This window comes from Leptomonas pyrrhocoris (assembly GCF_001293395.1).
Source record: "Leptomonas pyrrhocoris isolate H10 chromosome Unknown, whole genome shotgun sequence".
NCBI lineage: Eukaryota > Euglenozoa > Kinetoplastea > Trypanosomatida > Trypanosomatidae > Leptomonas > Leptomonas pyrrhocoris.
Window position 1 is genome coordinate 504,609 of NW_015438371.1, and position 24,295 is coordinate 528,903.

The 24,295-nt window shown below is 60.7% G+C and overlaps 5 protein-coding genes across 10 annotated transcripts; all 5 read right to left on the bottom strand.

Moving 5' to 3' along the window:
- Window positions 1-1,018: 1,018 nt before the first annotated feature.
- On the bottom strand, window positions 1,019-2,830 carry ABB37_06766 (putative coatomer delta subunit-like proteindelta-COP putativedelta-coat protein; the record flags this gene model as incomplete). Of its 4 annotated transcripts, none has more annotated exons than XM_015805155.1 (1): window positions 1,019-2,830. In XM_015805155.1, exon 1 carries the CDS (start codon window positions 2,615-2,617, stop codon window positions 1,019-1,021), a length of 1,599 nt encoding a protein of 532 aa, XP_015656448.1. In that variant the 5' UTR covers window positions 2,618-2,830. The 4 variants fall into 4 exon arrangements, with proteins under 4 accessions (XP_015656448.1, XP_015656447.1, XP_015656446.1 ...); XM_015805154.1 differs by having other exon boundaries at window positions 1,019-2,824; XM_015805153.1 differs by having other exon boundaries at window positions 1,019-2,821.
- A 706-nt stretch (window positions 2,831-3,536) lies between these two features.
- On the bottom strand, window positions 3,537-9,013 carry ABB37_06767 (hypothetical protein; the record flags this gene model as incomplete). The annotated part of the gene is made up of 1 exon (XM_015805156.1): window positions 3,537-9,013. Exon 1 carries the CDS (start codon window positions 7,839-7,841, stop codon window positions 3,537-3,539), a length of 4,305 nt encoding a protein of 1,434 aa, XP_015656449.1. The 5' UTR covers window positions 7,842-9,013.
- A 718-nt stretch (window positions 9,014-9,731) lies between these two features.
- Window positions 9,732-10,962, bottom strand: ABB37_06768 (putative cyclophilin; the record flags this gene model as incomplete). Of its 3 annotated transcripts, none has more annotated exons than XM_015805159.1 (1): window positions 9,732-10,962. In XM_015805159.1, exon 1 carries the CDS (start codon window positions 10,848-10,850, stop codon window positions 9,732-9,734), a length of 1,119 nt encoding a protein of 372 aa, XP_015656452.1. In that variant the 5' UTR covers window positions 10,851-10,962. The 3 variants fall into 3 exon arrangements, with proteins under 3 accessions (XP_015656452.1, XP_015656451.1, XP_015656450.1); XM_015805158.1 differs by having other exon boundaries at window positions 9,732-10,959; XM_015805157.1 differs by having other exon boundaries at window positions 9,732-10,941.
- A 494-nt stretch (window positions 10,963-11,456) lies between these two features.
- On the bottom strand, window positions 11,457-15,261 carry ABB37_06769 (putative mitochondrial hypothetical protein; the record flags this gene model as incomplete). The annotated part of the gene is made up of 1 exon (XM_015805160.1): window positions 11,457-15,261. The coding sequence occupies exon 1, from the start codon at window positions 15,081-15,083 to the stop codon at window positions 11,457-11,459; it is 3,627 nt and encodes a 1,208-aa protein (XP_015656453.1). The 5' UTR covers window positions 15,084-15,261.
- A 1,006-nt stretch (window positions 15,262-16,267) lies between these two features.
- ABB37_06770 (hypothetical protein) lies at window positions 16,268-24,143 on the bottom strand (the record flags this gene model as incomplete). The annotated part of the gene is made up of 1 exon (XM_015805161.1): window positions 16,268-24,143. The coding sequence occupies exon 1, from the start codon at window positions 23,186-23,188 to the stop codon at window positions 16,268-16,270; it is 6,921 nt and encodes a 2,306-aa protein (XP_015656454.1). The 5' UTR covers window positions 23,189-24,143.
- Between the last annotated feature and the right edge of the window lie 152 nt (window positions 24,144-24,295).

Sequence of the window (24,295 nt, forward strand, 5' to 3'; positions counted from 1 at the left end):
TGACCTTCCTCCACACTTTCTCTTTTGGAGGTTATTTTTTTTTCCTTTCCCATTACGCTCAGCTCGACTCTTGCATGAAAGCCAGAAGAGAAGGACAGAAAACCGAGCACGGTAACGCCCACGCCGCCACCCCGGAAAGCGAAGAACACACGCTCCGTGGACCTTTCGTGCCGTCTTCTCTTTTCCCTCTCTATTCTCCTTGCGGAAAGTCTTGCGCACTTCAAGCCAGAGAGAGAGAAAACAGAAGAGAAAACTACGGCGGCGCCGGCGATGACGCCTCGACGTTGTCGCCTGTGCCCTTGTCGACCAAAGACCTTCCTCTATCGTGTTGCTGTCTTTTACAAAAGCACGCGCATGTGCATCGTACCACACCACCGCCGCACCATCGCTGCAGCCCGTCCCTCCCAAAATGAAATGATATTAATAAAAGACCATCTAAAAAAAAAACCAACGAACAAACAAATATCATCCAAACAGACAACAGCCCCCCTTTCGACTTCCGCTTCACGGAGCCCGCCTTTCATCAACACACACGCGCACATAGACACAACAATGCTGTCAAGTGAAAAGAGAGTCGTCGTACATACACGCGCCACACACGAGGCGCTAGATCAAATCGAACAAAGAAAAGAGAGAAAAGAACAGAGAAGAGAGCGGCAGGCTTTGAACAGGCAACCCCCTCCCTTTGTTTTTCTTTAAATCAGATGGAGCACATCAATGAAAACGGCAATCATAAATCCGTCCCCTCCGCAGAGCTCTTTGTGCGAGCGGGGAATCCCTTCCCTTCAAATAATACCAACCACGTCACACACATACACACACAATCAGGGAAGCGCAGTGTGCAGCTGTAAACGGCAAAGGAAAAACAAAAACAGAAGAGGATCGGCGCATCGCTGCCTTTTCCATCGCAATGGGGCCGAGACACACAAGCAGCGTGCCCTCCCCTCTCTCAAAACGAAGGGACACTACGACGACGGCAGAAAGAGAGCGCTTTGTACGTCCATCTTCCGTACAGAGCTCACTGAACGAAGACGTGATCCGTGATAAGGCGAGACTGCTGGCTGAAGCGCACGGCTTGGCCGTTCTGCGTCGACACCACCTCCGACACACCAACGTGGGCCACGCTGATTTCCGAGGAGAGAGCCACCTGCACAGGGAAGAAGAGCTCCTCGCCGTTGGAGCCCTGGTCCGAGTCTACGCTGATCTCGATATGACCGCTGGCGTTCTGGTGGCCCTCCACCACATCCATCGTCCAGATCACATGCTCGCCGGCGATCACCTGACACGTACCGCACGACGGCTGCACCGCCTGCGGCGTCGTCCCGTAAAGGGGAATGGCGAGGCGGACAGGCCGCAGCGGCGGCGTGCTCGGGTCGGCCAGCTCATACTCGATCGTGATGCTCGACTGCTCCGGCCAGCAGGTGAAGTTGATAGGGGCAGGCGTTGAGGCTCCACTTGACTGCCGCCAGCGCAGAATGGTCACCGGCTGCTGCACCGGGAACGCCTTGCCGTCCGCCATCGTCAGCACCTGATCGCTAGCGAAGAGGGCCTTGTTTACCTTGGCGTGCGCGCGGAAGGTGAAGGCGTCGCTGACCGGTGTGAGCATCAGCTTGACGTGGTCGCACTGGGGGTCCGTCACTGTGACGGTCAGCTCGCCCTTGATGTCGACCGCCGCCGGCTCCCCGTCGCGGCTCAGCGCGGCACTCATTTTCTCCTCGATGATGATGTTCACCGCCTCTTGTGCCGCGGCGGCGGCGGTGACCGGCAGGTCCATCGACGGCGGTTGCTGCCCCGCACCGGCCGCGAGTGGGACGGACAGCGCAGTGACACCCATTTCTTTCTGAATTTTGCTGCTGATGTCGGTCTTGCGGGCCTTACCGAGACTCATGCCACTGCGCGGGGCAGCAGCGGCGGTGACTGGCATGGAGGTGGACGAGGCCGGCGCGGCGAAGGTGCCGTCCACCCCGCCAGCACCGCCGCCGGCGTACATGCTCATGCTGCCTGCGGCGCCGGAGCTGCTGCTGGCGCCGAAGCCGCCGTAGTTGGGGTCCTCCGAGCTGATGCCGCCGTACGCGCCACCGGTGGGGCCGCCGCCCATCTTGCGCTCCCGCATCTTGCGCGCGTGCTCCGCGGTAATCTTCCGCGCCTCCTCCATCTGCCGCTGCTTCTCCTCCAGTGCCATGCGCTCGTCGTAGGAGTCCATCTCGAGGTAGGTGCGGATCTGTTCCACCGTGCTGTTCCCCCGCTTCCCGCACACGACGACCTCGTCCAGCGCGAAGAACACCTCGAAGGCGCGCAGCTCCAGGTTGGCCTCGGTGACGCCCTCGGGCACGTACTCGGGCAGCAGCCGACCCATGAGGTGCAGCGTCTCGAGGTCTTCGACGATGTTGCTCTTGGTGGTGGTCACGAGCACCAGGAAGAGGTCCTCCACGGGCTGGTAGACGTAGCGGACCGAGCCGGCATCGATGTAGGTCACCTGCTTGTTCACCGAGGAGTCAAGCAGACGCGGAAACGCGGAGAGGAGGCCTTCGACCCGCACGCGGCTAATGTCCGTGAACTGGCGCGCGAGCACGATGCGGCCTTGCTTGCTCACCACACCGGCTGAAATGACGGTCATGAGAAAGCGAAGATAACTGAGGAGGATGTACACCGACAAAGAAGAAAAAATAGAGTAAAGGCGAACGCAGGCAACGTAAGCGAAGCCAAACGCAGAGCAGCAGCAGCCGACAAAACACACACAAGATGAATGAAACCGCCGATAAGCGTCCGCGCACTCACGCCTTCTCTGATCTTCGTTTCTCTTTTCTTCGTTTTCTTCTTCTTCTCTCGCTCGAGCGTGAGAGACGGAAGGTCAGCGTGGATGTAAATAACAATAAAAGGAGAGGACGGATGAGGAAGGAGAGAGGCCCATGCGTTTCGAGGAGGAGTGCGGCGAAGGGCGGGCGAGGGAGAAACAGAGGTAGAGCTAAAATGAGGTCCCACCAAAAAGAAATACCCTCGCAGTCGCACACGCGTGAGATTTATACCACAAAGTCATCCAGGCTTGAGCGCCAGATGAGACATCCAAAGTACCACGCTGCCGCTGCTTCGTCGGATGGACGCGTTTAAGAAGACAAAGGGGGAGGGGAGGGAACGAATCATCGTTCTCATGGTCGCGGCGCCGCAACATAGGCGAATGCCAAATAACAGCGCCCTGGCTCCCCCCCCCTCCTTCCACTCAACGACGAGCGCAAAGTGTGATCGGAGTAGATACCACTGTAGGCTTTTCCTTTCCTTTTGTTTCCTATGTGTTCAATGAGAAAGCTCCAGCCGGCGAAATGTACACTCCCCGTACTGCAGCGTTTATTGCTTGACAGGCCAACCGACAGGCACGCGTCCCCTACAAATTCAAGTCTGCCCCTCAACATTCCAGCACGACAGCTCCAAAGCAGCCGTCGTTTTCGTTTCAAAAACATCCTTTTTATTCTTCTTCCTTAAACTCGAAGGGCCAACTGCGGCCAGCAAGGAAAGGAAGGAGAAAAAAGGCTGAAAAAAACCTACACCGCAGGATCCACGTGAGAATCACTCGCTCTCACATCTTCTACGGGTACATCACCCGTTCGCACCGCTGCCGATGCCACACTGCGCTGCTGCGGCTCGTCTTCCACGACCGTGTCTACCCGCTGCTCTTCCGCGCACCGAAGAGGGGATGGCAGAGATGATGATGATGGCGGTGGGGGTAATGGTGTTGTCGGAGACGCTTCGGAGGGTGTAGCGCTCTGCCGCTCTGCCCGAGTTGGCGACTCCTGCGGTGGTGTGGAAGCTGCTGCCGCGAACCGGTCCGTCACCGTCGTCTGGCTTTGCAGCGTTGCATCCACCACCGCCGCGATGCACGGTTTCATGGCGCCAGCGTCCGTCCCGCTGCCGCTCTCGTTTCGCGCGAGCTGAGCAAAGGAGGGTGAACTTTGGTGCTCACCGCTGCTGCCGGCGCCGGGCGCATTCACGACCCGAACGTCGCCGCGCGATCCCCGCGGGCGATCCCGCTCCTCGCCGTCCGCGCTGTCCTCCTCGCTGTCCCAGCCGCTTGACTCGCCCCTGGCGTCATCCCCGTTCCAGCTGCGGTCCGCCATGTCCTCCTCAAACCAGGTCATCCCGCGATCCCAGTACCGCTCCACCACGAAATTCGTCTCGTGCATGATGCGCACCTCACGTGCGGCGTCGATGGGGGACAGACGCTGGTGCTTTGGTTGGAAGCGCAGCGAGACCCCAGCCTTGCGCGGCAGGAGGTGGCTGAGGAAAGGGTTACGCGCGGAGTCGAAGAGGACCTGGTTCAGCGTCACGTGCTCGTAGCCCTCCATCGCGCCTTCCTCCTGGACAAGGTATTGGCGGCTTGCCCGACCCAGCTGACGCTCTTCGGGGTTGTCCTCCGGGTTGTTCTCGAACGGGGTATCGGCCCACGAAGCGTTGCTCTGTGACGTCCCTGCTGTTGCTGTTGCTGCTGGTGCCGTCCCGCCAGTTCCTGTGGGCGGTGCAGAACGCGCCGAGGACGAGAGGGGCGCGGGCACTGACGGTGGGTCGAATCGTGAGGTCCTGCCCCGCAGCGGCGTCGTGACCGTCGGTGCTAGTCCTGGAGACTGCTGCTGCTGCTGCTGCTGCCGTTTTTGATAACTAATCGGATGAGTGTGATGATGCGGGTGCGGCGTGGCGGCGAAGTGCCGCGCGCAAGCGAGCGAGGCGGACCACCGGCGCGTTTTCACGTACACGTATACGGTCAACACAAGGCCCGTGCCCAGGGAGACGGAGCAGAGCACCACGCCGCTGCTGTTATCCCGCAGGCCCATCAGCAGCACCCCGCCCGTCTCGGCGAAGCAGTAGAGCCACATCACACACCGAATGACCTGCGCAGGCACACCGAAGTCGGTGCAATCCTGCGCGGGCGACAGCGTCGGCCGGTAGCGGTCCGTCTGCTTCGCCCGCTGGCTCCAGTACCGCACAAAGAAGTACACTACCGTCAGCAGACCCAGCAGCGGGGCCGTCATGTGGAACAGCAGACCCATGGAAAGAATCATCAGATCGAAGCTGAGCAGCCGCGGAAACTCGAATTCGCAAGGCAGAAAGAGGGCGTCGTAGTTGCGTTGAATGCGGGCACTGCCGCGCAGCAGCAGCGCCTTCAGGATACAAATCGGGTCCAGCAGGTCCATCCAGGTCGAGAGGCAGGTGGCGGAGATGATCTTGGCGTAGAAGTAGCCGTTGCTCGGCGTAACGCAGGCGACGATGAAGTTAATGAACGCCTCCTCATTTGGGTCGAACAGCAAATCGGTCAGGCGGCTCATGGCTCCCTGGAAGGCCGCCTGCGCAATCACGGCGGTCATCACCATGAAGATGTACTGCAGGTACAGCTGCCCGCCGTCGCACTCGATGCGATTGAAGGCGCCCATCATGCGCACGAGTACGCGAATGATGTAGGGAAGCGCCACGTTGAAGAGGGCGAGCACCACCACCGGCAGATACGCGTTCACGAGCGACTGCAGCGTCGTGGAGAGCGAGGTGAAGTACGTTAAGAACTCGCCGATGCCCGGCAGCTGCGACAGGCTCTCCAGCGAACCGAGAAAGCTGATCGGAATGGACCAGGTGAGAATGAGCCCGATGTAAACCCAGAAGATGAAGAAGAAGCGGAGGTAGAGGGCACATCGACTTGCGGTGAGGCTGCTTTGGAAGATGCGTCCAGGTGGACCAGCGATGGTGGCGCTCAGCGAGGAGACCAGCCCGCCGAAGCGCGCCGTGAAGAGTTGAATAAACTCGAAGGCGCTGAGGGAGTCTTTGAAGATGACAAAGGCGGCTCCGGACACGGGCTGGTGCGGCACCCGCTCCAGCGCATAGTTCAGATCCGCGGCGTTCTTGAAGAAGACGGACTCGTAATACGGGACGGCCGGCATCTCGTCACAGCACGCTGGAAAGCGGCATCGCGTCATCAGCACCGCCTCGTCGCGACGGACCGCGTTGCCGCGAACGGCCACCGCGGTGCCGCTGTTCTCGTTGCTGCTCGGCACCGCGCTGCCGGAGACGACGACGCTCGTGGCCTGCAGCGGGGCCGACTCCAGCTGCCGGCCGCGTGGGCTGTGGTGGCGCCGTCGCCGCAGCGTACCGGCACCGGCGGCGCCGACGCGCAGTTCGGCGCTGTGCAGGCGCGTCTTCCGCTGCAGCGCCTTCTCATCCGCGATCGCCTCCTGCAGGTGCGCCATGGCCGACTCGGTGTTTGCAATCGTCTCCAGCAGGCCAAACGGCGGCTCCCGTGTGATGAGGATCTGCTCGACTTTCCCAGGCTCGGTGAAGGTGGCATCCTCGCGGCGCACGACGTAGTAGTGCATCCCGGCCGTCGAGAACAGGCAGTTGAGGCCGAGGCACTCGCAGATGGTATAGCTGTCGTTGGCGGGATTGTAGTCGTCGAAGATGCTGTCGTTCGTCACGTACGCGTTCCTACTGCGCTGCTGCCGCGCTGCCGCGTTTGGTGCGGCGGTTGTTGACGATGTCGCGGGCGATGGCGGCGCGCTGGGGAAGTACACGGACAGCTCCAAGAAGTTCTTGCGTAGTGCATTTTCGCTGCGGATATCGGTCGTGTCGAGACCACGAATGCACGCGACACGGTAGCCCAGTGCGTAGCGCATCTGGTTTGCCATCACCGCCTCCACATACTGACCAACCTTCCGCAGGTACACGAGGGTGAGCAGCACCAGCACCGCGCAGAAGCCAAGGTTCAGCAGCCCCACTCGGGTCCACCGCCAGCTCCGCGGCCGTATATTCGACACCGTTAAGTCGTAAATCCCGTGCAGCGGGACCACAGCACAACCCAGCGCGATACCATGAAACCGGCAGTACGGCTTCAGCGCGTTGCACCCGGTCTCGTTGTCGTTCTGCCTGCCGCAGCCGTGAATGTCGCGCTGCCGCATCGTCTGCTCGACGTAGTTGTCGCTGCTCGCGAGGGGCATGATCCACACGGTGAAGAGCTCGCCAAAGAACATCAGCGCCAGGAAGAACTTGAGGGTAAAGAGGTAGATGGCGACGAGGGGGTCGGTCGGGGTCTTGGGCAGCGGCTCGCCGGGCTGCGAGACGCGCGAGCTGGCAGCGGGCGAGGACCGCGACGGTTGCTGTGGCGCAGGACGCGGCGAGGACGGCTCAATTGCACCGTACGACGGCGTCGATGGCCCACTGCGAGGGAAGTGGGCGGCCGGCGTCACCTCCACCAACTCCGCCGCGTCCGCACGCACGTCCACAGCCGGGTAAGGCGCGAGAAACGGCGCGGCGCCATCCGGTGACGCGGCAGCCACAGGCGAGCACGCCGGGCGGATCGGCATGAAGGAGCGATCGCTCGTGTACCGCAGCGGGGCCGCCGGCTCGGCGTAGTGCACGGGCGAGAGGGCACCATCCTTGCGGTCCCGCAGCGACGGCTCCTCGATGCTGATCCAGTCCCGGAGGCGCGGGCAGATGAAGAACGTCGAGGTGAAGGGAAGACTCACGCCGAGCCGCTTGCGACGGGTGAAGGCGCGACCGCTGCGGCCATTAGGGCGGACGGTGTGCTCCGCGAAGATGGTTTGGCTGACTGAGGCGGAAGGCAGTGGCGGCGGCGGTCGCGCAGCGGAGTTGCGCCGTGTCTCCGATGCGGACGTCGTGGTGGTAGATGCTAACGGGGCCGGCTCGACAGTGTGGTTCGGTCGGTAGAAGCGCTTCAGCCACAGAATGTTGGTGCAGTGGAGGAAAGCCATGAAGCCTCCAAAGCCGACCAGCAACGCCGCCCCTACGATGAGGGAAACAAAGAGACCTTGGTCATCGTAGTGCGACGATGCGGGAAGGTTGCCCTCCGACATGATTGATTTGATGAGAGAAAGCAGCAACAACCCTCTGCCCCCCACCCACCCCGAAAAAAAAAAACAAACAATCAGGCAAACAAGAGTTGCGAAGAAAGAGAACGAGTGCACGACGTGGAAGGCAAAAAAATGTAATGTGCTCTATCGAATTCCCGTGTGTCGCTGCCGCTGTACGAGTAGGCAGTGCACGCAGAGAAGGGGAGCCAACCACAATCAACAGCAGAAAGAGAGACGAGATCTGAAGCATCTACACACGAAGAGCGTGAAATCACCACCTTCCGCGGTTCCAGAGAAAACCAACAAACCAACAAAATAGCCAGTAATCAAATAACCAAACAACAACAAGAGAGAGAAACAAATGTGATCTGGTAATGAAAAAAAGGGGCGAAGTAAGAATTCCAAAGTGAGTTGCTGCGAGTGTGCTTTTCTTTATTTCACGTGATCGGTACGCCAAAGAGTCAAGAGGGCGCCGGCACAACCGCCTTTCCACCACCGCGCGAAGAGAAGAGCACGGAACACCTGGCAGCCGTCTCCTCACCGGCGGGAAGGCCCCCAAAAAGAAAAAGTAAAATGAAAAGAGAGGAAAATTTAATGAAAAGAAACACGACTCTTGTGGAGGCAGCTAACAGCAATAACAATCGTAATAACAACAGAGGAGAGAGAGAGAGATGACTGAACACGCGCCACCACACACTGCAAAAAAGAGACACCAGCTTAATCTACCTGTTAAGAATACACTTGAACAGCAGCAGCAGGGGGAAAAAAAGACGAGACAGCAAATTCGGTTGATTCAGCGATCCGGTGACAAGTGTGTGTGTGTGTGTGCTCGCGTGGAAGTGGTTGAGTTAACGAAGACGAAGTTTCCTCTTTCAGGCCAGCTTTCACCTCTCTCCTCCAGCGCTCGAATTATTATTATTAACGCGGTGAAGAAAGCGATAGAGTGGATCAACGGCAACAGACAAAAAAGGACAGCGGAGACCAAGCATGAAGGCCCGAGAATCAATGGGAAGAACAAAATACACGCACACGATGCAGCTTACTTCTACTTCTTTCTATCCTACATGGGAGAAAACAAAAAATATTCACCTTTCCAGCGTCTTTTCCTTTTCCTTTCCTTTAAACCCAACAAAGGTGTCCGACGCAGGGTGAAGGGCACGAATAGGTTTGGAAGCTTCACATCAGCGCCGCGAAGAAGAAAACAGCACGCACAACGTGCGAATGTGGGCCGAAGAAGACGACGTAAAACAAAACAAAAAGGAGAAGAGGAAAGAGAAGACGAAGGTGAGGAGGGCAGTTTTACGGGGAGGGTACATATGGGCCGCGGAGTGGTGCGTCGAGATCAAATAGGTATCGTGCATGTTCCTTCGCCGTGTGTCCTTCTCGCTCTCTTGCTCTCTCGCTCTGGAGTCCGCCGTCGAGCAGGCGCGCGCACCACCGCCACCGCAGCAGCAACAGGGCACGGTAAACATGGGGACGCAGATACGTCCATATAGTCGATCCAGCGAAGTGGCAACTGCGCGTTGCGCAGCGGTGGCCGAACGCACAGTGCTGGAAAAAAGAACATCAAAAGTCTCCGTTCTCTTCTTCCGGGTGCTGCAGGCGCTGCCAAGATAATATGAATATATATATTCACGGTTCTCGTTAAATGGCTATTTGCTATCGAGGGTTGTACATGGTGTACATCCATTGCCCCACAGTGTGGAATCCACTGTTTACGTGCTCCAAGAGGTAACAAAATTATGAACATATTCCAGTATATATATCAAACATCAGCATTACTCTACAGAAGAAGACGTGCAGCTAACTTACAGAAAGCAAGAGAAGAAGAGAGAAACAGAAAATAACAGCAACATCCAAAAGGCAAAGCGGCTGTGTGAATCACACTTCCCGTCATTCCTTGTACGTGACGTGCTTGCTGGATGCCGCCGCGCTCTTCTTCATCGAACTCTTCAGAGGCAGTGGTGAGGCGGCAGGAGGCGGGCTTGGCGTCGCCGCCGCCTCAACGGCAGCTTCTGCGGCCGCCGCAGGTACTGCCGGTGGTGATAGCGGCGATGGTGTACGGACAGCCTCCAGCGTTTCCGTCGCCGTTTCCAACGCTGGCGCATCTTGCGCAGTGGCGACGAGCTCACTTGACGCGTCGTGCACGCAGGTTTGATCTCTCACCCCTTCCTCCTCCGTTGTCGCCGTTGTCGCCGCCGTCGTGTCTGCGTAGCCTTCTCCAGCGTCCGTCAGCGGCAGCACAGAAGCGCCAAACGTGCTGGACGGCGCCTCGCCCCCTCCGCAGTCGACCACTACCACATACCGCGACGGCCGCCCGTCCTTGTCCCCGCAGGGGGCGACCAGGCCCAAGAACTGGTCCAGCCCTTGCACCACGCGCCCTACACAGCAGTGCCTGCCATTGAAGCTGCGCTCATTTGAGGCGGAGGTGGTGATGAAAAACTGCGAGCCGTTGGAGTTCGGCCCGTTGTTCGCCATGGACACGAGACCCACCTCGTTGTGACGCCGCTTCTTCGCCTCATCCGGCAGCCAGCCGCGGCCTGCGCTTGAGTAGCTGTTACTGCCCCCGGGCACCACGCGCATTGTAATGTCGCCGCCTTGCGCGCAGTAGGAAGGGATGATCTTGTGGAAGTACGTGCCGCGGTAGCTCGGGGCGAGGCCCTGGTAGCAGTACACCGTGCCCTGCCGCGTAGCGGAGGCCCCGTTGCACAGGCGACGGAAGTTGGCGCAGAGGTGCGGGCACTCGTCGTCGAACAGCTCAATCTGCAACATCAAGCTCGTTTCATGTGGGGCGCCGGCGCCCTTCGTGGAGGCCAGCAAGTCTTGCCTGCCTTGCACCTGCGTGCCGGAGAGCGACGGGACACCCGGAAAGCCGGGGAAGACGGCGAGCTCCATCCAGCAGAGGGTGTGCGGGGCGCGTGCGGTGTGGCTGGCGTAACGGGAGCCGGAGGCGGTGGAGCCGGCGGTGATCGTCCCACCCAGGTGCCGCGTCGAGGACAGGCTCAGATGCATGGGAGAGTGTTCGCGGGTGTGGGTTGTACGTGTAGGGGCGTCGTCGCGGTGGGAAACCAAAACAAACAAACAAAAAAGCCCTCAGCAAAACTGAAAACAATCAATGCCCTTCTTCATAGAAACAGAAGAGAGAGAAACAGCAAAACAGAGAAGCTGTTGGGATGGTGTGTTTCCGTTGCAGCGAGGTGCATGCGGTGAGGGCAGGGCATCACCAGTGTCGACCACGCGCGCGTGCCATGCATGAACGCAGCAGGCGAGTTCACGGTATCGCGCCGCCGCTTCTAGAAATGATGGTTGACGCCTTTTTAACGAGGTCTTTCGCGCCCACCGTACGTTTTGCTGTGAACGCTTCCTTTACGTATATATATATATATATATATATATATTTCCGATCTCGTTTACGCCGTTACTTCTGTGAGCGCACAACAGCACAAAACACCCTTCTCAGCACTTCGCCCCGCACACCCAACGCCTGGACGGAGAAAACGAAAAAGAAGAAGAAGCGAAGAAATACGGCTTTCATCAACACGGAGGGTCAGAGGCGTCGTTGTGTGCGGGCGTCGTGCGCTACACCCCCCTGCTTCTTCCTCTTTGCTTGTATATGTATTACAGACCCGGTTTCCGTTGTCTTCTCTGTACAGGCATAAATGGACTGTTGGGTCCCGCGGCTTGACGCCGTCGTGGCAGGGTGATGTGACGCGGATCCTCGAGAAACGCTTTCATGATTTTGTGCAGTACAGCACGCGGCGGCGCACGCGCAGAGCCGCCATCTCCGTCCTGTCTCTCGGTGCCGTCCAAGTCGACCCACGCCCCCGCGTAGGCAGGCGCGTTCCTCAGCGGCTGCGTGTTGCGCTCCCCGTCCGGGGTATAGGGTGGAATGATGACCACCGCCTCCTTGCCGAGGTATTTCTCTAGGGCAGCGTAGTTCGGTACGCAACGGTGGCGCGAGACGCCGACGGGAAACAAGGCCAGCACATCGATGCCCAAGGTGTAAAGGAGGGAGGCGGCGTGGAGGTAGCAGGCACGTACGGCGTCCTTGCGCTTCAGCGACATACCGGCGGCGATCACGTAGGTGGGGTTCCGCAACTGGCACTTGGCTGAACCGGCGGAGCCGTCAGCGCTGCGGACTTTCGCCGCAGCTGTAACACACGCGCATTGAGGAGGGCCGTCCTTCCTTTCTGCCGCGGCGGTGGTGGTGAGGAAAGGCCCTGGCAAAGGCAGCTGAAGGTACGCAACGCAGTGCGAACGCAGCGGAGGTACGTCGGTTGTAAATAAAACGGAGGGCGGAGCATTTTGGAGATACGTCGCTGCCCACAGCTCCGTGTTCGCGATTTCGTCTTTCGGTAGTCCGGCGTCTTGGGGTGCCGCCGGCGTGGGACGGAGATACGGAGAGGTGTATGGCGGGTTCGAGATGCGCATCGAGGCCATCACCGCGCGAAGCTCGGAAAGACGGGTGTTCATGCAGTACTTTAGGTAGTTCTCCACACATATCTTCACTTCGTTTCCAACGGAAGAGAGCTCCTCGTCGTTGTCGGCGCTGTAGAGGCAGAAGTCCTGTGGCAGTCGCAGTTGCTTGGCGTGCACCGTGTCGGCGAACGGCGGCGGAAGTCGCACCTGGTGCCCTTCAAGGTAATAAGACGGCAAATACGGAGTCGTGAGCGTGGGGGTCGAGGACGACGGCGGTGACACGCCGAATGACACCTCTGAAGGCGTCGCAGCGCCCTTCTTCTTCAGCAGCGTCGCCGCATCCAACGCATGCGGGATGACCTGTCCGAGGGCGGCGCGGCGCTGCACGTATCTGCGCTCCTGCGCTGCATCGACGCACAGCGGCACCCCCAGCGCACACAGCGTGTCCATTGCGTGCAGCGCGCACAGCTGCATCGCCTTCTTCGCTGTGCTGCCGATGGCAGTCCCACCCCGCGGCCCGAAGCGTGCCGGCACCGGTGTGATGGTCGTGGCACGAAAGACGCGGTCGTTCATGTCGAACAACACGTACAAGTTTGTGTAGCGACTGCGTGCGATGTGCGTCTGCCACTCCCGCAGCATCGCGTACGCCTCCTCCAGCAGCTCCGACGGGGGGTTCACTTCGATGGCGTCCCTCGTCTGCGCAACGACGAAGTTGTGCGTGGCGATGATATGCTCTGACTCGGTGCGCCGCCCCCGCATCTGCGGCGACGCGTCAGCCGAGAGCCAGATGTCGTCTGTGCCGATCTGCGACTTCAGCGGCCGCGGCAGCGCGTCGTGCGGGTTGGGCGAGGCGGTGGACCCGCCAAGAGGGTCCGTGGCCCACCGCCCGTAGCCGGCCACCACCGCGGCGTGTCGCGCTTGCCGCTTGTCGTCCTTCGGAAAGAGGGGCAGCCCCAGCGCGTCTACCAGCAGCTCCGCGTGCATCGCGGCAAGACGCACCGCCATCTCCTCCGTCTGCGACTTGCCGCGAGCCGTGACGCTCACACCGATCAGCCGCAGCTCCGCCTCCGACATGCGGGTGGTGAGCCCGGGCGTGGTGACCTGGCGCACCTTCAAATGCTCCGCCAGCGTGGTGTCGTGCTGCTGGTAGTACTCCGTCACCCGCGCCAGCGCGTGCGGGCCGTCGAAGACGTAGGGCAGGACCAACGCATCCTCCGGTGTGGGGGAGCAGCGCAGGTTGCGGTCGTTCACCATCTGCCACATCCCGCTCTCCGTGGGGTCGAACTGCACGCTCGTCACGGCGGCCACTGCGGCAGCGACGGTCGCACTGGGGAGACTGGCATCACCGCCGGCTGCCAACCCGTTTCCCCGCATGGACGACGCCGCGACCTCCTCGTGGGCGTCCATCACCCCTTCCCAGCCGCTCTGCCAGGGGTAGACGACGGTGCTCGCGTAGGCCTGCACCCGCGCCGCGTGCTCCGCATCGCTGAAGGTCGGCGCGTACGCCGCACAGAGTTGATAGGGGTCGTGGCACCGCGACTCGTTCAGATTTGGGCAGCGGCTGAGGAAGGTGGTGGGGTGCGCCGTTGGCCACGTGAAGGGTGGTGGACTCCCCGGCCCATCGTTTGCCTCCAGTGCAGGAGAGACCGAGGCGCTGCACTTCGCAGACCTCGGCGAGCCCTCGCTTGACACAGTGTTTTTTATCGCGGAGTAGTCACTTGAAAGAGGAGCTCCAATGGTTTCCTTGGAGGGAAAGTCATGATTTAGACTGTGGGAGGAGGAGGCGCCGCTGTTGCTCTGCTTTGAGCTGGAAGACTGCGATGCTGCCTCTGCCACCGCCACCGCTGGTATATCCACGTGTAAAGAAGCAGGGCTTTGCTGAGAAGCGCGTTCGTTTGACGCAGGGGATGATGATGGCGGAGGCGGAGAGCGCAGCAGGCGCAGCGGGGGTGGAACCGGCGTGCCGAGCGGTTTCACCGGATCATCGGGAAGCGGCGCGTAGCGGCCCTCCTTCAGCCGCACCGCTTCCGCGTGCTTCAGCTGCGCCGTCTTGAGACGAAACAATGGAACCCCGAGGGCGTCGCACACGCGCTCCGCGTGCATGGCCGCCAGCAGCTCCGCCTCCTTCCTGTCCTCGCCCAGACCCTGCGCGATGTGAAACCCGTGCGGCTCCGGCAGCGGTATGCGACACGTGGCGACGTAGTGACGGGGCAGCACGCGGCCCGCCGAGGCCGTCTCGTCTGCTGGTGGCACCTCCTTGACGCGAAAGATGTCCCCCTCCACGCGGCCCATGCGGCGGATAAAGTTCGCGACGCGACCGCGCGCAAACGGGTCGAGGGTGTGCACATCGCAGTAGAGCCCGGGTGCGACGGCGGCCGAGGACGCACGTGTGGCGGAGGGCGCCGCGTGTGTTTCTGTGGTGGTGCTGCAGGAGGCGTCGGGAAGAATCTCCGCGTTGCCCACTTCCCCTACCGTGAAGCTCGACACTTGCTCCGTCGTGGTGCGGAAGGTGTCCGTGGACGTCTCCACCGAGGTGGTAGTGGTGGTGGTGATCACCTCGATGCAGTCAAGTGAGATCAGCTCCGGCTCTGGCGTGCTCGACGACGCGGACGGGTCGAGGGTCGCACGTGAGGAGTACCGGCGCGAGTCCGTGTGCACCGTCTGGAGAGCCGCAACGACACTGTACTGCAAAAAGGCTTGATAAGAGCGCAGCTTACCATCACGGGCGCGACCGGCACCGAGGTGAGCAAGAATAAAAGGAGATAAGACTGCTGTGCTTCTGCGCTGCAGCTGAAGGCGTGCGTGACGCAGCAACTGGCGTGGCATCGCTGCGTACGAGGAGACGCTCATTCTACGAAGGGAAAAAGTAATAATCAGATACTATTCCTTAGGATGATGCGATATGTAAGAAGGAAAGTGCCGTGTGGAGAAGGAAGAGGTGGAAGGACGCCTCACCTACGCTTCGTCTCTATCCTCTTCTAACAGCGCTGCGAAGAAGAGCCACTAACGAACAACTCCACAGATGATCAAAATAAAAGAGGGAGGGGGAGAAAAATAAATATATAGATACATATAAATACGAAGCATCGATTTACGCAGCGGAGACCGTACGCGCCGAAAGCGACGCAGCGTGCTTGACGAGCAGAGATAAGCGAGAGGCACAAGGGAGTGCGTAAAGCGAGCGGAAGGTGGGTGACACACTTATCTTGGCCTTATTCGCAGCGCACAACGGAAGCATCGATTTTACTGCTGTTGCTGTCATGACTAATATATATATGGCAGAAGACGTTGCGTAAATTTCCCTACACTCACGCATTAACTCGTGTGTCCGTGTTCGTGTTCGTGTTCGTGTGTGTGTGTGTTTTCCCTGAGACGGAGAGAAAAGATCATCTTGTAAAAGAAATTACGGCGCGTAGAGGGAAGGTAAGACGGCGACGAAGGCAAAATAGGGGAGAGCCGCAGCTGCCGCGCTATGGCGCCCACGCGCCTCAAAGAAGCAGCACCACCACTGCATGAAAAGGAAGGAGGGGAAAAAAATCAAGCAAACAAGAGAAGCACACGCATTCAACCATCATCATCATCACTAAACAAAAACACGCAAAACGCCAAAACGTTTGTATGCTGCAGCATCGTGGGGTGCACAGAACCGTGCAGAGAACAAAGGTGTGGAGACGGACTGCTCACGTCACACACACACACACACACACACACACACACACGCACACAGACAGACAAAGAGAGAGGGAGAGAGAAGAGATAAGAACACAGGTTAAAAACAAAATATTATGTGAGGGAACAATATATCTCATAGCGCAACGGGTGACCCTTCCATGGCACCTCGTTCCCTATGCGATGAAAAGAAGCACATGCAGATTCATATGAATAATAATAATAATAATAATAGTAGTAGTAAGTTAAGCCAAGTAAGTCAACACGTTCACCGTGCAGTTTCAGCCGCCGCGATGAAACAAACAATCAAACAAATCCCACGAGATTACTCTGTGGCTCCTCTACGAGACATACACAAACTCGTTCGGATCGTCTGCGCTGCGCCGCACGTAATCGCGGTCGACGAGACCTTCCAGCTGCGCCTTCACATCACGTCGAGTCGGCACAAACTGCCGTGACAGCTGCGTCACGACGGTCTGAAACAGATCCTCAAACAACACCACGCGCCGACTCTTCAACACCCGCACCAGCGCCGTGTCCAGCAACAAACGACGGGACGCGTTCACGTGCCGATGTACCACCGCATCCTCCGACTCCAATGCTGGAGTGACTCTTCCTCCTCCTGCGGCCGCTGCTGCTGCGTCTGCGCCTTCCGTCGCGGAGGGCATCGCCCGATCCGCCGCAGCTTCACTCGAAGGGAGACCCGTCAACCGCGTCTTGGGCAGTGGCAGGCGGATCTTGCGCAGTTTGTGCGTGTAGGTTGGGTTCAAGGTAAAACTGTCGTTCTCCGTCATGGCGGCCGCGGACGCGCTCACGTCCTTCACCGCCTTCGCCGCGGCATTAGCAGGAATGTACCGAAGCAAGTTGAAGGCACGGTGCTGGGAGAGTAAGTGAAGATGTGTGCGCAGGGCGTGAAAAGGCATTCCCACCCGTCGGGCGATCTGCGCGCCGGTGATCGACCCTGCGCAGCCGGGGCGTGCGTTGTAGGCGTCGCTAACGACCAGCAGCAGCGTTGACAGGAGCGTGCTCGCGACAATCTGCTTCTTGGCGCCCGACGCCATCTCCGCCGTCAGCGTCGCCGTACCGAGGCTGAACACCCACAGGAGCGTGCGGGAAGGGTGAATGGTGGCGTAGTAGCCGCGAAACACGTCCATGCCCTGCTGCAAAGAGACGTGCGGCGTCAAGGGCGGCATCGTGTACATGGGCCACTGGGCTGAGGTGATGAGCTGCACGTGAATTGGCGCCGAGAGCGCCGCAAAGGCCGGCTCCTGTTCAAAGAGGTCGCGTGTGCGCTGCGTGCCCTCGTAGTCGCGTAGCATCGCCTCGAAGGCGTGTGTGCCCGTGGCACCGAGGTACGACTGCAGACAGCTCACGAGCTGCCGCTCCGCCTCCAGGTTCAACAAGCCGGAGGAGGAGGAGGACGGCGGCGTGGCGGGCTCCAGCTCTCGCCCCGCAGCCGCAACAGTAGTAGACGGCGGAGCAGCCGACCCGGACGTGCCCAACAAGCGTCGTGCCAGACACAGTCGGTAGTGCTCGAGAAAGGTATCCTTGTCTTCCAGCAACGACACCAGCCGGCCGATGAGACGCAGGCGTTTAAAGATGTCGCCACTCACCACACGGCCACCGCCGCGCTCCTGCGTGAGAAAGGCGTCGGCGTAGCGGGCCAGCAGCACCGACAGCTGCAGCCGCTGCACGGCTTGTGGATGGCGGGTGGCGAGAGAGACGAGCGGCAGCGTTGCGTGCCGAGCATCACGGCTCAGCAACACGCTGGGCAAATCCGGTGTGGGTGTGGCGGGGGAGGTGGTGGCGCCGTCTTCATTCGTGCTTGCCGAGGTCGCCGCTGCCGCGGCTGCCGCCATCAGCATCTCCTGTGCCCGGTGTTGCGCCGCTCGCAGCGACCCCTTCTTGGTCCACCGCGTGGGACACATCACCTCCTCCACCGCGTCCTCCACGGCTTGGCGAAGAAGGGGTTGGCTCTGAAACGTCGTCTCTACGAGTTCGGTGTAGCGGTCGATGAGGTCGACGAGCGCAGTCGCGAGCTGAACGCCGGCGTTGGCCACGGCCGCAGCGGCGGCCGCAGGTCCGACGGGGGGCTGCGGTGACAAAGGACCAGCGGAGACAGCCGTCGTTTTGTCGACGTAGTCTTCAAACAGGTCCGCGGCGTCGCGGATAAATTTGGTGATGAAGACGGCCGCCATCAGCACAAAGCACTCATCCACCGTGACGTCACTGAAGAGGCTGTAGAGGACCTGCAGGGCCGCCACCGCCGGCGGTGCAGAAGCTGCACCCAACGCACTTTGGTCCCCCATGCTCTGCCCATGCGTCTGCACGACCTCCGGCGATGTGCCGACGAGGTCGCCTCCTGCGCGTGTTGCTTTCGCTGCTGCCGCCTCTGCTGCCGTCTCTCCCGTCGTAGGTGTAGGAGTCGTCGTGGGAGAGCCCGTGACAGGGTCGTGGTGGGTAGCAGACTGCGGTGTTGTCGGCTCGCTGATGTCGCCCCCACCCACCCGCGCCCCGACTCGCTCCACCAACAGTTCACTACTGCCACGACCCAGTGCGGAGAGTCCAGCGCTCGCCGCACTCGCCGCGGCTGTTGCCGAGCTGATCACCGCCGAGGCGCTACTCACGCGCTCCCATCGCCAGCTGCTGTTCTCCTCCCGGTGAGGGGCTGCAGCTGTCGTGTCCTCAACCCACGCCGTAGCCAGAGGGGCTTGCGAGGGATTTCCGCGGCTCTGCCGGTCAGACGGTAGGAGGCGTGGGGGCGGGTGGCGTGGAAAGGCCGAGATGAAGTGCTGCTCTGCGCTGCGCCGCCCGACCTGCATCGATGCCTCCAAGAACTCGCTGGCTTCCTTGACGAGAGAATGGCTGGTGGACGGGGAGGGGGTGAGAAAGGAACTGGTGTTGCCGGCCACCGGGCCGAGCAGCGCCGCCGATACACCACCACCACCACTAACACCACCGGAAACCTGAGGGGCCAAGGCAAGGTCATTGCGCTTCACGCTGGAACTCCATTCGTCCAGCAACGCACGCAGACCAAACTGACGATCCAGCAGAATGTTGCGGTGCTGCTCCACCACGAGCACCTCATTCAATGCGGAACGCAAGGCGGTGTGGAGGAAGGGCAGCTGCACCCGTCGCCACACGTGCGTCTCCAACTCCTTCACGGCCACCGCCCACTCTACGTAGTGGTGGCGGCCGTCCTCGGTGCGTCGGTGGGCATCACTGGCGCAGCGGTAGAAGCTGTAGATGCCGGCGACGTATTCATTCCCCATGTCCTCCATCACCATCACGGCCAGGGGCTTGGCGGTTTCCTTGACAATGGTGCCGTTGCGCAGCCGGCGATCCGCCGCAAGACCCTCCCACTGCTTCAGCGCCTGCGTGGTGAGGTTGTGTGCGGCGGTGTGGCCCTCCAGGCGATCGCGCAGCTCCACCGTGCCGCGGAGGTCCACGACGACCATCGACACCCCCGGCGAGCTCAGCGGAGAGGCCCCTGCGGAACTGGGGCTGTCGAGAACGCGCGCCGTGTCCTCCCCATCCAGTGCCTTGTCGGCGACCGAGAGGCCGCCGCCGCCGCCTTCCGAGTTCACCGAGCGCGCCACGCACGAGACACTGGGACGACGGTTTTCAAAGGCGGAAGGGTGGCCGGCAGCCTCAACGCTGTCGCCCGGACTCGTCGTCTGCAGCGGCGTTGACCGCGGCTCCTCCTTGGCCGCGGAGGCCTCGCCGTGCTGCCGTTTGCTGGAGAACAGGGAAAGAAGGCGCCGTCGACGGCTGACGTGGTAGCGCGAGTCGTTAAGGCGGTCTGCTGCTGCAGCAGTCGTTGCAGCGGTCGGGGAGGTGGTGGAAGGGGCCCGGCTCTGCATCTCTAACGAGTCCAGGCGAGGTGTACTCCCCACGCTGCTGGCACTGCTGTCTGTCCCACCCCCACCAGCACCGACGCCGCGGCCACGACTGTTGGTGCGACTGCGCGACGTCTCGACCAGTGCGTGCGAGGTGAGGGCGGCGGCGGCGGCGTTGCTGCTTGTGGTGTTGGTTACGGTGGCTCCGCCGACGCCCCAGCTGATCGGTTTTGGCTGTTGCTGCTGCTGGGCTACCATGTACGAGGAGGTAGACTGCACCAGCACCACCAGCTCCGCCATGATGTTGTAGGTGGCTTGAATGAGCTCCATCTGTTCCCACGCGATCTGCCCCGTCGTTTCGAAGACCTCGCGCACGTACTGCGTGAGGTACCGCAGCTCCAGCACGAGAAGGGGGTGTAGCGGCTCGTAGACGGTGACGTAGAACACTTTAAAACACATGAGGGTGATGGTGTCCATCCCGTAGCGTCGGGTGTAGTACTGATCTAGGTACCGAAAGCAGGAGAGGACGACACCGCGAAAGATCAGAAAGGTCTGCCACTCCTGGATGAAGGTGTAGCACAGACTGAAGCGACGGGCGCCGTAGACGTTCGACCCGGCGGCGTCGCCGCTGCAATGCGGTAACGTGTGTGGTGGACTCAGCGCCCGCGGGGAAGAGGACTGACGCAGCGGCACCGCTGTCTCACGTCCGGTGTTGCACCATCCATGACCGCTGCTGCTGCTTGCCTGACGCGGCAGGGAGGCCGGGCTAGGGCCTCCGCTGCTCACGCCCGCAGCAAAGGTTGGCGAGGCGGGCGCACTCGCGCTGCCGCCTCTTTTCATCGGCAAGGAGGCAGTGGTGCAGCCTCCGCTTGACGCTGTCACTGCTGCTGCTGCTGCTGCTGGCTGCTGCTGTTGTGCAGGGGACGGTACGGTCGTAGCCGCCGTTGCCGCCGCCCCTTCCTCGAGCTCTGCGGGCCCCACGTAGGTTTCATTCGACGGCTCCATGGAGAGAAAAGGAGAGCCGACGTCTTCGGCGCTCGCCAAGGACGCGGAGGAGGGAGACACAAAGTTGGCCGACGGCACCGCGGTGGAGTCTTCTGTCTCGTCATCGGCAACATTCGGCGGGCCGGCAACCTGATGCGCCGGGGGTGGGCCCCCGCGATGACCACCACCACCACCACCACCGCGGCGACGACGACGGTGATCACGCCTCGGCCCCGACGCGCTCCCGCCCGTCAGCGTGCGACTCCCCTCCCCCTCGCTGTGCTCCGCGCCGTGGCTCGAAGGCGGCGACGAAAGGGAGGAGTTCATGGTGTGCAGGGAGTCGCCATCACCGGCGTCGTCGCTGGTGTGGGTGCGCGCGCTAGCATATCCTGAGGCCGGCGGCTGCGGCGGCACTGGTGACGACTTCGCGAGCTTGCTCGTCGCTGCTGCCGCCGCCACCTCCACCCCACCGTGTGCCTTCAAGGGCAGTGGGCGGCTGCGCTTCGGGGGGCGGCGAGCCGCAGCGACGGTATTCGCCTCGCATAGGACTTCCTCCTCGTCATTCACGAGCACCCGGCCCGTCTTGGAAGCAACGCGGGTGTGGTGGGATGAGATGGCGCTCGGCGGCGCTGTCGAGGTGGCGGTGCGCGTGTCGGTGGTGGCCGACAGCGAGCGGGTAGACGACGCAGTGGAGACGGTGCTGCGCACGGTGCTCTGACGCGACAGCACCGGCGGGGAAACCGGCGGGCTCTGCGACGAGCCCGGAAGCGGAGAGCGCGACACCGACATGTTCGACGGCGTGGCTGCGGTGGTGCCGGCGCTCAGGTTGGTTTGAATCCTCAGACCTGTCACGCGTGCCACGGTGACGGCGGGGGAGGAGGCGGAATGGAAGGACTGGGGTGCCGGTGGTGGCGGCGGCGCCATCAACCCCGATCCGCTGTTGCTGCGCACGGTGCTGTCGAAGCCCTCAAAGGCAGAGTGGAGTTCATTCGGGGCGGAGGCCACGCTGCTGTGGTGGCGTGTGACGGCTGCGGCACCCGCGTTGTCGCTGCTGGTGCCGACGGAAGTCTGCAGTGGGGTGCTGGGCCGCGAGGTGGAGGACCACCCTGTGCGACCGCGGAGGAGCTGCGCTACGGAGGTGGGGGCCGGCGTCAGCGGCAGTGCGGGTGATGATGCTTGCCGACAGAGCTCCACCACGCCCCTCTCCTCGTCCACGTCCTCGTGGGGCCCACTCACCACCGGCGACGCCGCGCGGTGCGAGGACTGGAAGAGACGCCGCATGAAGCCAAAGGAGCTATTGTTGCCGGTGTTCGCCGCGGCGTTGCCCTGGTGGTGGCCGGCTACACTGCCGTTGAAGGAGGAGTTGCGACTCATGTCCTTCGACTGGCGAGCGCGGGCACTTCCACCGCCACCACCGCCGCCGCCACCAGTTGCGATGCTTCGAAAGCGTCCCCAACCACCAAAGCTGCCACCGCTATTCCCGCTGCCGCTCGCACTCTGTTGCGCCTGCACTTGTTGATGATGCTGTTGGTGCTGCTGCTGTTGGGTGCTGCAGACGCCCCCACTGCCGCCCAGTCGCACGGACGCACTCGCGACCTCGTCCACGATGCTGTCCTCCGTCCCCGTCAGGAACTGTATTCGGCTGTGGTCGACGTTCTGCAAAATGGGAAAGAGCACGTGCGACTCTAAGAGGTGCAGCAGGAGAAGGGCAAGGCGGGTGTAAAGCTCGCGGGACTTGGCCGGGCTGCCGCTGCAGGCGTTGTAGATGACGGTGTACCATCCCATGCGGTGCCGCGGCGTCCGCAGCGGCCGCAGCGCGCTCTCGTCGCCTGTCTGCAGGGTGGTGTAAACGGCGAAGAGGTAACGATCGATGTTGGTCCAGAGCGACTCGAAGTTCATCGTCGTGGCCTCGCCGCTTGCACCGGAAGAGGACGCCGCTGCAGAGGAGGTCGAGGGGAGTTGTGGGTGGACAGCGGTGACGGGCAGGCTAATCGACGCATTACCTGCTCCGGCGCTACCACTGCTAGCGTCACGCTGCGGTATGTCCGTCATCTCCATCGGCGTTGCCGAGCCGTGGACGTCGTCCGTGTCGTCGACGCTCGGGGCGTAGTTGCTCGCCGTGCGAGAGAGCCCGCCCTCGACGCGATGCAGCGTCGATTCGCGGATGCTGCGGGACAACAGCAGCGGGGTGGTGATACCCGCAAACCCGTCCGAGAAAAGGTTCTGCGTGGGCGACGCCAGCAGTGGACGGCTACTACCGACCGCCGGCACGCCGGTGAGGCAGGCGGCTCCGGCGGAGCTGACGGGCACGGTGGCGATGGGCACGGAGCTGCGCTGAACGCTGTACAGGGGGGAGTTGTAATGCCGCTGTGCGAGTAAAGACAGGTCGGACTGCGGCAGCGCGGCGGGGGAGGGGGGTCGCTCCGCAGAGCCGTACATGATACGTACGAGCTTGTCAAAAAATAAACAACTTAATGAACAAATAAATAGAGCAGTTCACTACGCTGTTTCACTCGGGTCTCCTCGATATATATATATACTGCAATGGACACGTAATTGTGAATGCGAGTGCCTATCTTGTCGGACAGTTTCCCTTTTTTATCGTCTTTGCCCGACGCAGCGACATGAGGAAGAAAAACGTCTACAAAAAACCTTGAAAATGAAAAAAGGGATCGACAGCAACTGAAGTCAAAGTGCGGAAGACGCACAAGACAACGCCTTTTGAGATAGACAACTGAATAAATAAATAAATAAATATATATATATATATAATATGAAACCGATCAATTCACCAATTAGGCAAACAGCCGTCGCTGAATGCGAAGTTGAAATCACCTCGAACGCTGCGCTTTCCTTTTCCGTTTACACAGTTGCCTGCAACTCTGAGTTCCGAAACCTTGGCAGGAAAGCTCGTCTTTAAAAAAATATATACAAAAATATATAGTTATCTGCGGCCTGTGGATGCGTGCGTGCGCCGGTGAATGCAGGCGAGAGAACGAAAGCTAAGGGCGTCTATTAAATCGGAAGCCGTTTTTCCTTCCACTGACAAGAGGGATCGAATGAATGAAAGAAAGTACCACAAACGTCAGAGCACACGCCGACAAGGCACCGCCATACCCCGTGGTGAAAGAAGTACACCCCACGACACAATCCGTGGAGGAAACGTCGAGGTTCAATACTTGGCTTTTCTTTTTCTCACTGTGAGTAAAAGCTCTTCTTTTCCTTCTCTTCCGTTACAGCTGTGTATGGGCTATTGCCCCATGGAGGCCCCAGTGGAGGCAACAACAATAATAATAATAATCGGGAAGGGGTACGGAGAGAAAAGAAAGGTGCTGCTGTATGCCGTAGAGTTCGTCGTCTCGACCTTGTGTTTCCGTGCACCGTTGGATTCCCCTTTTTTTTTTTGGCGGCGGTGCCATTCATTCAGAATTCCGATTAGACGTCGTAGGGCAGCAAGCGAGGAAGAAGAAGTCAGGAGTCACACGGGTGTTAGAGGCGGTAGGCGTGTAGGGTGGGAGACGATGGCGAGGACGACGAGCAGAACAG